This window comes from Pongo pygmaeus, chromosome 4, assembly GCF_028885625.2.
Source record: "Pongo pygmaeus isolate AG05252 chromosome 4, NHGRI_mPonPyg2-v2.0_pri, whole genome shotgun sequence".
In the NCBI taxonomy this organism is placed as follows: Eukaryota; Metazoa; Chordata; class Mammalia; order Primates; family Hominidae; genus Pongo; species Pongo pygmaeus.
In genome coordinates, this window is record NC_072377.2 from 123,831,498 (window position 1) to 123,842,500 (window position 11,003).

Genomic DNA, 11,003 nt, shown 5'->3' on the forward strand with positions numbered 1-11,003 from the left:
TTCCTACCTGTTGTCAGGAGGCCTCAGTTTCTCACCATATAGCTTTTCCATAGGACTGCTCTTGACATGGCAGCTGGCTTTCCCCAGAGCTAATGATTTGAAAGAGAGGGTCACCAAGACAGAAGCTGCAGTGTCTTTTATAACCTATTTCAGAAGAGATGTACCATCACGTTTGTCCTATCCTATTGATCACGCAGACTAGCCTTGGTACACTGTGAAAAAGGACTACAAAAAGGGATAAATTAGAGGACATGGGGGTCATTGGAGGTCATCTTGATGACTTGCTGTCATGCGGCCCCCAAACTGGAGCATTTCCATAACTCGTGTCTATTTTTGTTACCTTTTTACCTCACCCCATTTCCTCCCCCAAGAGGTAATCACTTAAAGAGAATATTCATTCCCTTACCTTTAATTTTTTTAATAAAAATTACATGAATAAACACTTTATTGTTTGGTTTTCTTGTTTTTGATCTTTATGACATTTGTCATTTAAAAAAATTTTGGGGAATTGTACTTTGTCTTTCCATGCAATTTTAGGGCTCTAAGATTTATATAAAGCTGTAGCTCATTTGATTATATTGCTGCAAGACTGTTATGTGAATTTACTTAATTATTATTAATGAACATATGGGTTGCTTTTTAATTAATCTGCTTTTATTCTTGTACATGTGTTCTGGATAACAAGAACAAGAATTTTTCTAGGATTTGTACTTCGAAGTAAAATTGTTGAGTCAGGAAGGGTACAAATGCTAATCAATAGTTAACTTTTCTTTATAATATATTTTAAATTCCAACATTTCTATTCCATTGTAGTTTAAATCTGCTGTTTCTTTTAACTTTTACTCATAGTGGCTTCCCTTCATTGTGTGCTTGGTGATTTCTAACTACCAGCGTTTACCTGATCTTTTTTTGTATTTGTTCTGTGTTCTAAATTGGCAATGTTTTCTTCAGAGAGGATCTGTCTTTGCTACTGCTGGTCACCAGGAAGCATAGCCAATTTTGGTCTGCTTCAGTCTTCCTTAAAAGTTGAAGTTCAGTGTAGAACAGTTTAGGTTTAGGACCCCATCTTGATGCTGGCCTATCTCTGAGTACCTAGGTATCAGTATTGTTATTTGTATCATTCTCAGGGCAACCCTGCCTTCCCTGTAGCATGTAGCACTAGGGACTCTTTTCTATTTTTTTTTTTCTGGTTGGAGGATACCTTCTTTATCTCAGTAATGCTTTAAAAGAATCTCATTTCTGGAAGTAGAAGTATTCCTCAGAGTACTTGGCTCACTGTAATGCTAGATATCCTGACATCTAGTATTGTGGAAGAAACACTGGGTTGAGTAAGTAAACCTTTCTATTTTTGATTTCATATAACTTTATATCTTAATAGCTATGGAACTTCTCTGATCTTTTATTTACTCTCTTGAGGTTGGTTTTTTATTTATAAAATTGAGTTTAATAGATGCTGGCTAACCTAGGAGTTTGAGAATGAACTGGAAAGCAAGAATATTTGCTTATATTATTAGTGATAATATATAACATAAACTGCAAGGCAGACATATTTTTTTGTATGTGGCTTATATTCTTTTCTTTTTTCTCATCTAAGGTAATAGATACTCTGTTGCATTTTATAGATGTGTTTGTTTCGCATTCAGTTTGAAGTTACTCAACTCAAATATCCAAATCCCTGTACATAAATATCCTTTAGCATTTAGTTTTGCCAATTGATATATGGGAAATTAGAGGAATGTTATGTATTGAGATGAATGGGTATTTAAGTTAATAATTTGTTTTATTGTACAATTTGAGATGGTTGGAGTCTTCCTTTCGTTTTTTCCTCATGCATATAATGAAAAATGGAAGGCAGGGTGCCATTGGAATGCTTGTGTACTTTTGAGAGCTTTTAGAGGCTATAAAGTGAAGAGTTTTTGCAACTACTTTTTAATTTACAGGACTATATACACCATCTTTTTTACTTTAACACATTAATACAAAATTGTATTTTGTCATTTCACAATTTTTGCATTTATTTGGTCTTTTAGATAAAATTCTATGGCATTTAAGGTATTGTAAGATACAAATTGTATCTCATTTGAGCCTTGGAACAACTTGGTGGCATAGGAAGCGGAAGCATTTAAATTACTAGCTTACTGATGAAGATACAGGCCCAGGGAAGTTGAATGATGGGCTCAGGTTCCTAAGTTGCTTGCATAGCAGGTTCAGTACCAAAATCAAAGTCTTCATGTTCTTCATGTAGTACCTTTCTGCTTCACCAAGCTACTCACAGAGAGGGTGCAGTGGTAAAGAGAAGTTGGCTAAGGGCTATGAAAGTAAGCTTAGATAGAAGGAATAAATTCTAGTATTTGATAGTACAATAGAGAAATTATAGTTAACTATAATTTATTTTGTATTTCAAAATAGCTAGAAGAGAAGATTTATAATGTTCTCAACACAAAGACAAGATAAATGTTTGAGTTGATGGATATGCCAGTTACCCTGATTTGGTCATTACACATCGTATAAGGTGTCAAAATATCACATGCCCCTTCAAAATATGTACAACTATTATATATTAATTTTTAAAAAGTCAAAAAGGTAACATATGCAGTGGGAAATTAGTTCTTATACTTTGTGCACTCATCAGTGATGTCTTCAAGGTCTATTTCAATCATTATCTGCCTACCCTGGTGGTCTAGTGGTTAGGATTCAGCACTCTCAATCATTATCTGCCACTATAATGGTCTAGGCTGTTTTGTGGTTTTCTAGATTCTTGTTGGAGAATAGAATAATTTTGGGAATGAATGGTACCCAAATTTCTCATGTTAAATACAGTTTTGCTCACCAATCTTTGTCTAGGCAGTTCTAACTTTTCTTCTTCTGAATAGTATCAATATGTTACTCATCTTGGAAGGGTGTGTCTGATACTTACAATTTTAGAAGCCTGAGAGCCCTTTAGAAATGGCTCAGTTGAGATTTAAAAAAGTTCTTCCCAAAGCCTTAAATGTTAGACTAGTTATGTACATACTAATTTTGTTCTTATTTTAAAGGTCTCTGAATTACCTATAATTTTATAAGTAAGAAATTCTTAGTAAAATGATTGATAAGATATGTGTATATTCTTTGTTTCAGATCTCGTGGAAGCCCTGAAGCCAGAGTATGTGGCACCCCTTGTCCTTTGGCTTTGTCATGAGAGTTGTGAGGAGAATGGTGGCTTGTTTGAGGTATTTGCACCTTCCTGTTTTCTCTTATTAGTTTTCTCCAGTTGCTTACATTTGTAAAAATCTGTACCAGTGGACATCACTTGTATATTTTTAAATATTGTGTCTATGTTATAATTAAAAGTGTTGACTAATATCCATTTTTTGGAAAGTAATAGTAACTTTATAAATTCTGTTTTTACTTAGTTCTACATTTGTAACATTCCTACCAAATGAAAATGTGACTGGTTTGATCTGTTCGGTCAAAATGTGGGAAATTTCATTATTTAAGAAGCTGAATGATAAGGTGGAAAGATGAAGCTTGGAGTTTAGAGTCAACCAGGCCAGATTTTGAATTCTTATTCTGGGAATTGCTGATTTGACCTTCCTGAGCTTTAGTTTTCTGGGACTTTCTTGTGACAACTACAAGTCATATTTTAAACCCTTGGCATAAGGCCTAATACATAGCACTCACCCACCAATTTTAATTATCAGTATAGCAGGAATTTAATCTTGTGTGATAGGTCAATAAATATAACATTATTTATTTTTACATAAAAAATGAACTTTTCTGTTTTTCTTTATTGCAGAGCTTTAAATGTTTATTATAAAAATAATTATCCACACATAATCCCATCATGCAGTGAGATCCATTGTTCACTGATGAAAGTTCTTTTAGACCTTTTAAAGCCAATTTATGTATTTTTGATTACTCATTTGAGTTTGATCTCTTTTTTCTAGCCTAAACTGTTGTATATTAGACCCCCCCCCCATTTTAAATTATCTGTAGTAATAATGAACCTGTTGTATACAGAACCTGTTGTAAACCTGGCTCAATTTAAAGTGAGGGATATATTAGCTTATTTCATTTGAATAAAAAGCTGATGGGTAAATTAAGAAAAAAAAAACAGTCTACATATCTCTAAGCAGAGATATGCACCTCCACTTTCCTAATCACAGCCATTGGATGTGAATTGTGGCATAGCAGAGGTAGAAAGAACTTTACAACTCTGTTTTATAGAAGAGGAAAATTTAATAATATCAAGCCATCTGTAATTCAAAATTTTGCCTGCTCTTCTTTTACCTCATTAAGGAATTTTTTTTTTTTTTTTTTTTTTTTTTGAGACGGAGTCTCGCTCTGTCGCCCAGGCTGGAGTGCAGTGGCACGATCTCGGCTCACTGCAAGCTCCGCCTCCCGAGTTCACGCCATTCTCCTGCCTCAGCCTCCCAAGTAGCTGGGACTACAGGCGCCCGCCACCACGCCCGGCTAATTTTTTATATTTTTTTGGTAGAGACGGGGTTTCACCATGTTAGCTAGGATGGTCTCGATCTCCTGACCTTGTGATCCACCCGCCTCGGCCTCCCAAAGTGCTAGGATTATAGGCATGAACCACCATGCCCAGCCCTCATTAAGGAATTTTTAAAAACTATTTATCTTTTACAGTTATGTTTATTACTGACTTTGTGAACAAAAATAATATGTGCTGTTTGTGAAAATTTCGAATATATAAGACCATATAAAAAATAAAATAAAAATTGCCTACATTATCACTATCCAGAGAGAACTAGTATGAATATTTTTATGTCTTTCCTTCCAGTCTTTTATTAGATATGTGTTTTATTTTTTATTTTTATTTTTTTTGAGACAGAGTCTTTCTCTGTTGCCCAGGCTGAAGTGCAGTGGCGTGATCTTGGTTCACTGCAACCTCTGCCTCCCGGATTCAAGTGATTCTCCTGCCTTAGCCTCCTGAGTATCTGGGATTACTGGCACCCACCACCAAACCCAGCTAATTTTTGTATTTTTAGTAGAGATGGGGTTTCACCATGTTGGTCAGGCTGGTCTGGAACTCCTGACCTCAAATAATCTGCCCTCCTTGGCCTCCCAAAGTCCTGGGATTACAAGCGTGAGCTACCGCACCCGGCCTAGATAGGCATTTTATACACTCAGAACACACAGACAATTAGGATAATGCTGCAGATGAAGTTTTGTTATGTTGCTGTTTTCTTTTACTATATTGTGAACATTTTTAGTGAGGAACATTTGGCATGCATGATTGATAAAATATACTACGAGCTGTGCATAATATCCTGACTTAAACCTTGAAAGTAAATTGCCACTTTTTGAAATTCTGATAGATATCTAGAGTGGCAGATACAAATATTTTTGGCTCAGCTGGAGCAATTGTTTTTAGCACCTGAGAGGAGCTTGTAGCTTATTACTTCCCTTCCAAAATACAGTAAAAAGTGGTAGTTATTTTGCCTGTTATCAAAACCACTGCTGATTTGTTTAGTGTAACTTTATCAAGGCTGACTGGTTGTATCATAAAAGGTGTAGGCATATTAATATAGAGGCAGAGGGTGATGAAAAGCCACACCCTTGAACTTAGAGCCACTAAGATGTCTGCTGATACATTTATTCTATCATATGCATATGAAATTTTTGTGATAAGTTTGGGTACATTGTAGTTCTGGTGTTTGAAGTCATGACAAACAGATTTTCTTTACATCAGCCTTTTTTTTTTTTTTCAGGATTTTTCTTGAATGACCTCTAGAAAAAATTATAGAAGTGAAAAATTTATCTTTCTGGGTAGCAGTTATTATTGGTCATTTGTCTTATCTCTGCATAAAGATGTTTCATTAAAATGTAGGTCACTAAGTCAAATACTCTTTATTTGGCTTTGGTTTTTTTGTAATTCAGTAGGTCCTTCAAGAGGGACATTTATTTGGATCTCATGATATGCTAGGCAGTGTACTATTTATATTGTTTGCTTCATGGTAACCACATGAAATATGTACTGTCATTTTTATTTTACATTTGAGGAAACTTGGATTTAGGCAGGTCACATAATTTGGCCAGGGTAGTCAATAGACAAGTTTGTGTCAAGCCTTGGTCTCTGACATCAGATTCATTCTTTTCTATTACATGCATTTCTACTTCATTGTGCTGTTTTATGTTTGTGCTCTGATAACATGAACAGTGCAAAGTCATGGGGGCCAGTGGACTCTTATAGAGCTGTATTATTTTCATCTCCTGTCGCCTTGAATTCTAATACTCCTAGTAAAGGAGCTGACTTTTTTTTAATTAAAAAAATTGTATTAGTGATTTCACATTAGATGGTATAATGTTTTTCCCCTCTTTTTGGTAGGTTGGAGCAGGATGGATTGGAAAATGTAAGTCTCTCTCAGTTTTTGGTTTGTATAGATTATTTCTTTATCTTTAAACCTGCATATCCAGTTGAGGTGGGTAAGATTTTTGTCATATGCCTAACCATTGGATATAGTGCTTACATATTCAAACTTAAACATTGCTATAGCAACAGGTATTTTAAACATTGTGATTGTCCTATAGGTCTGTGGCCCTTTCAAGACCCTAGACCCTATCTATTCTTCCTGTAGGCAGTCCTTATTCAGGACTTGTCCTGTTTTATTCAGAACTGGCTATTCCTTCAGACAGCATATATTGATAATCATCCTCCCATGTCTTTGACTTCCCACATGCTTGTTCTTGCTGTTTCAGCAGAGAAGTGAGTGGGAGGGAGAGCTGTTTTGGAAAAAGATGGGTTGAGCCTATTCTAGAGCAGCAGGCAAGTTCTCCAATTTTCCCATGTAATTATTTTCTTCCATGAAGCAGGAGACATCAAGGGGAGTGAGGAATCACATTGGACAACTTACTGGGATAAAAATTGCAGCTGATTTATGGGAATTATTCTGCTTTAGCCCAATAGTAAATTTACTTGGCTTCAACCCTCTCCTACCCCATCTCTCAAACCTTGTGAACTCCAAATTTGAGAATTGCTTTATGGCATTAAAAAAATTGTGAAAATTTCTATGTCTCAGCTTATATTTAGTTGGCTATGGGTATCAAAATTAATCCAATTAACTGAATCAGTTAAAAGATTGCTATCTCTCGAGGGCATTGCTGTAGTAGTATAATATTTTTAGAATTAATGGTCATTTTCTCTAATTGTTAAAGTGGCTTATATTCTTGAAGCATTTTTGAGTGTCTTATTACATTCATTTAAAAAAGGAACATGAGGTTTTGCAGTAAAAGCTATATCTGGCACTTTATCAATAGGAAAGCTCTAGACACAGGCATTTCTGTCATTCCCAAAGACAAATCTTCAGTTTAACAATCATCAATGTCTGACTATTATGTTTAAATAAGGTTATTAGTAGTTATTTATACCTCTGGTTTTTAAAAAGAAAACAACGTTAAAAATTCTCCTTATGCAGCAGTAATGGTTTTTATGAATCTGTGCATTCTAACTGACTTCTTGTGGAAATAGAGGTAGAGCAAAGAGAAGGTAGGGGAGAGTTATTTGGGGCCACCTGTTACACTAAATTTTTGTTAACTGAAGTCTTTGACCTATTATTTACTATTAGTCTTCAGTTTGCTAACTCAGTGAAACTCTATTCAGTTATCTTTATTTTATAAACAAGAAGAATGAAGTATATTACTTTGGGGATCTGTGGTCATAAAGTCAGTCTTTTGATGTGATTATTATATAATTAAACTTTTTCACATACAGCATAACATTCTACCTTTAATACTGTCTAGCATAGTCAGAGGAGAAATTTTTCCCTTCAGCTTCAAATGTTTCTTTAAATTGACGTTATCCTAATGGGTTTGTTAGGAAAAATTCATTTTAAGGCTTATGGTAAAACTCTTTAGGAGTTAGAATCCCTTTTTTTCTGAATTTCCTTTCTCTTTAAAAATGAAAGGGTTCTTACGCATCTTACTTTCTGTCTCTCAACTATGTGCTCAGTATGTTAGTTTTGTTTCTATAACCAGTACGCTGGGAGCGGACTCTTGGAGCTATTGTAAGACAAAAGAATCACCCAATGACTCCTGAGGCAGTCAAGGCTAACTGGAAGAAGATCTGTGACTTTGAGAATGCCAGCAAGCCTCAGAGTATCCAAGGTAAAGAGAGTTCCCGTCAGTTAGCCCTGGTTGGGGAATCAGAGGCAGCAAGCATTTTCTTCTCTTATGGAGTTGTCTTCTGTGTTAACTGTAGTGTTAAGACACTTGAATCGTCTATAGCATATTTTCTGCTCTAGTAGATATTAGAATTCTTCACATTTAAGACATTTATGTTATTCTGACTGTCAGTTTTTCAGCTGTATTATTCTGTTTTTTGGGTTTATGTGTGATTGGGGGATGGATAGCATAAGATGTTTACTCATTTGTGCTGAATGCACTTACATCCTCACTGATGGTTGGTTTCAAAGTCTTCCATTATCTACCCATATGCTCCCAATCTTACCATATTTTTCTTTCTTTCTCAAAAAGATTATTTAAGCCTTTTTATTATTTAGGCTTAGCTCTTTTCTGTTTAGTGCATAAATGTGGCTTTGTTTTAGCACTTTGTCTTTGCTACTGTTTCTCTGCTTTTCTAACATACTTCTACCTTTGATCTCCTCTGCTAATCTTAATGCTTCTTTAGAAAAACTCAAGCCCCAGATGTTCAACAAAACCTGCCCAGATATTCTAGGGTATATTGATTTTTCTGTTAGCTGAACTCCTAGCACTTGAGCATCTAATTTTAACTGTTCTCCACTTCTTTTGTTTCATGAATGTATGGTTTCTTAATTGCCTGGTAAGTTTTGAGGCAGAGACTGTATCTTGTTTGTACTTCTTGTATATATTTGGTGTTAGCATAGTGCTGAACTCATAGAAAGAACTTAATAATTGCTTATTAACTTGAATTATTTAATCTCCTATGACATACCACAGAAATAGATAACCAAATAAAAGTCAGATTTTTTTTTTCTAGTGTAACTCACATATGCATGTAATATATGAAATTTGAAGTATGTTTCTGAAAAGATCATGAGTCAGGGTCATTTTATAGAAAAACTTTTTTTTCTCATAGTAATGTAATATTTACAGTTTGATAGAAGAATATATTTGAAAAATGACTATTCTGGTTTTTTTTCTCCTTAATGATACTTTCCTACCTACTGGAATACTCACTGAAATTTTCATTATGCTTATTCTCAATCAGATGATAACATGATTGTTATGTCGTAAATGGTAACATTTTTGTATTTTATATTTAGACATTTGAGAAATTTATTCTATGAATAACAGTCACTTATCCATGAAAACAAATGAAAGAATAGTAAAAGCTTTCCTCTGATATTTATCTCAAAAAGTATTTCTGCCTCAAAAGTGTTAAACTTATTAAAAAGCTAACTAACTGAATTATTATAACTAATTATAAGTGAAAAGATACCTCTATTTGAAGCACAATTTAAAAAAAATGATCTCTTTGGTAAGAATTGACTTTCCAGAGCATCTATTCTAGTGTTTTTATTTTACAGATGATGGAACTAAATCCCAGGAAAAGCTAAACTAGCCAGTGTTTGAGCTAAGAAGTAATTCAAGTTGTCTATTTCTGGAAGGAGGTGGCTTTCAACTAAATAGCCTTCCCTCTAGATAGCATTATGAATGGGATGGTTGGGGGAAGATTAATAGGCAAGAAACCTCTCTACTGGTGTCATCAGGAATGGCAGATATCTCTGGTCTTCTCAGACTCTGTAATTTGGTTATTTATTTATTTATTTTTAAGACAGAGTCTTGTTCTGTCTCCCAGGCTGGAGTACAGTGGCGTGATCTTAGCTCACTACAACTTCTGCCCCTTGGGTTCAAGCGATTCTCCCACCTCAGCCTCCCATGTAGCTGGGATTACAGACGTGTGCCCCCAAGCCTGGCTAATTTTTGTATTTTTACAAAAATTAAAAATTTTTGGTTATGGTTTTGTCTGAGTTCAGAAGGAAGCCCATGTCTCTAAGGTTTGTTAGAAAGGTCCCAGGGCCTTCAGAATATCTTGTGGATATGTGGATGCCCCATGAGCCTCCTTTGTTAACCTTTTAGACCCGCAGAACAGCAGCTTTTGATCCCTGTCTGGAGTCATTGGTTATGATGATGATTTTCTCTGGAAGAATTTGTGATACTATCTTCAGAGCTATTACTTGTACAAAGAACTGGGAGTAGGGGTGAGGAGGTAATCTTGGCACTCTTTCATCCTGGGAAGAATGGAAATCTGTTGAGAGGAGGAGTCAGTGATCTCTCCATCAGACAAATTGCATGTCTATAGACAAGTATTTCTCTTTAAAGGTTGTGAAATAGCTTAAAGACAATGGAAAGCCCAGAGCCGCCTTAGAATCAGATAACCAGGGAAGGATATGCTAGACAATGTCTTGTATTTCATTGAAGATGTCCATTTATTTTTGGCCTATTTCAGTCTTCTGCAATTTTTTCCTTCAATAGCCTGACATACATTCAGTTCATGAGTGGCAATGGAGGCTCTGTAGCAGGCTTGCTGAATGTTATAGGAATAATTATGTAGCATATTATAGCTTTTCTTAGTCACATCTTTAACAAAGCTTTATTTTTTTTTGTTTTTCATTTTTAATTTTAGAATCAACTGGCAGTATAATTGAAGTTCTGAGTAAAATAGATTCAGAAGGAGGAGTTTCAGCAAATCATACTAGTCGTGCAACGTCTACAGCAACATCAGGATTTGTAAGTGGGAAAAAAGCTTAAAGCATTTGCCTTCTCTGGAGACTTTCCCTCCCTGCTTCCCTCCCTGCTTTCTTCCTCCCCTACTTCTTTCTCTTTTCTTTTGGATACAGTTACTTTCTTTCAGTCTCTAATAATGGAGAGAAGTAGTAGCAGAGATAATTTAAAATAGAGGATTTATTCAGGAATCATTTATGATTGACTTTATAACATACAGCCTGATTTCAACATACAGAGAATTCAGGACAGTTGAGCCACATGAAGAGATGGCTCAGGATGAATTCTAACACTGT

At 35.1% G+C, this 11,003-nt stretch overlaps 1 protein-coding gene across 1 annotated transcript in view; it reads left to right on the top strand.

Annotated features, from left to right (window-relative positions):
* The window catches only part of HSD17B4 (hydroxysteroid 17-beta dehydrogenase 4), a 97,573-nt gene that overhangs the window by 33,689 nt on the left and 52,881 nt on the right, over positions 1 to 11,003 (top strand). Inside the window, exons 9-12 of the mRNA XM_054488195.2 lie at positions 3,118 to 3,209; positions 6,332 to 6,356; positions 7,978 to 8,106; positions 10,610 to 10,713. Of these exons, the coding sequence (XP_054344170.1) occupies positions 3,118 to 3,209; positions 6,332 to 6,356; positions 7,978 to 8,106; positions 10,610 to 10,713 (350 nt within the window). The remainder of the gene's footprint in view (positions 1 to 3,117; positions 3,210 to 6,331; positions 6,357 to 7,977; positions 8,107 to 10,609; positions 10,714 to 11,003) is intronic.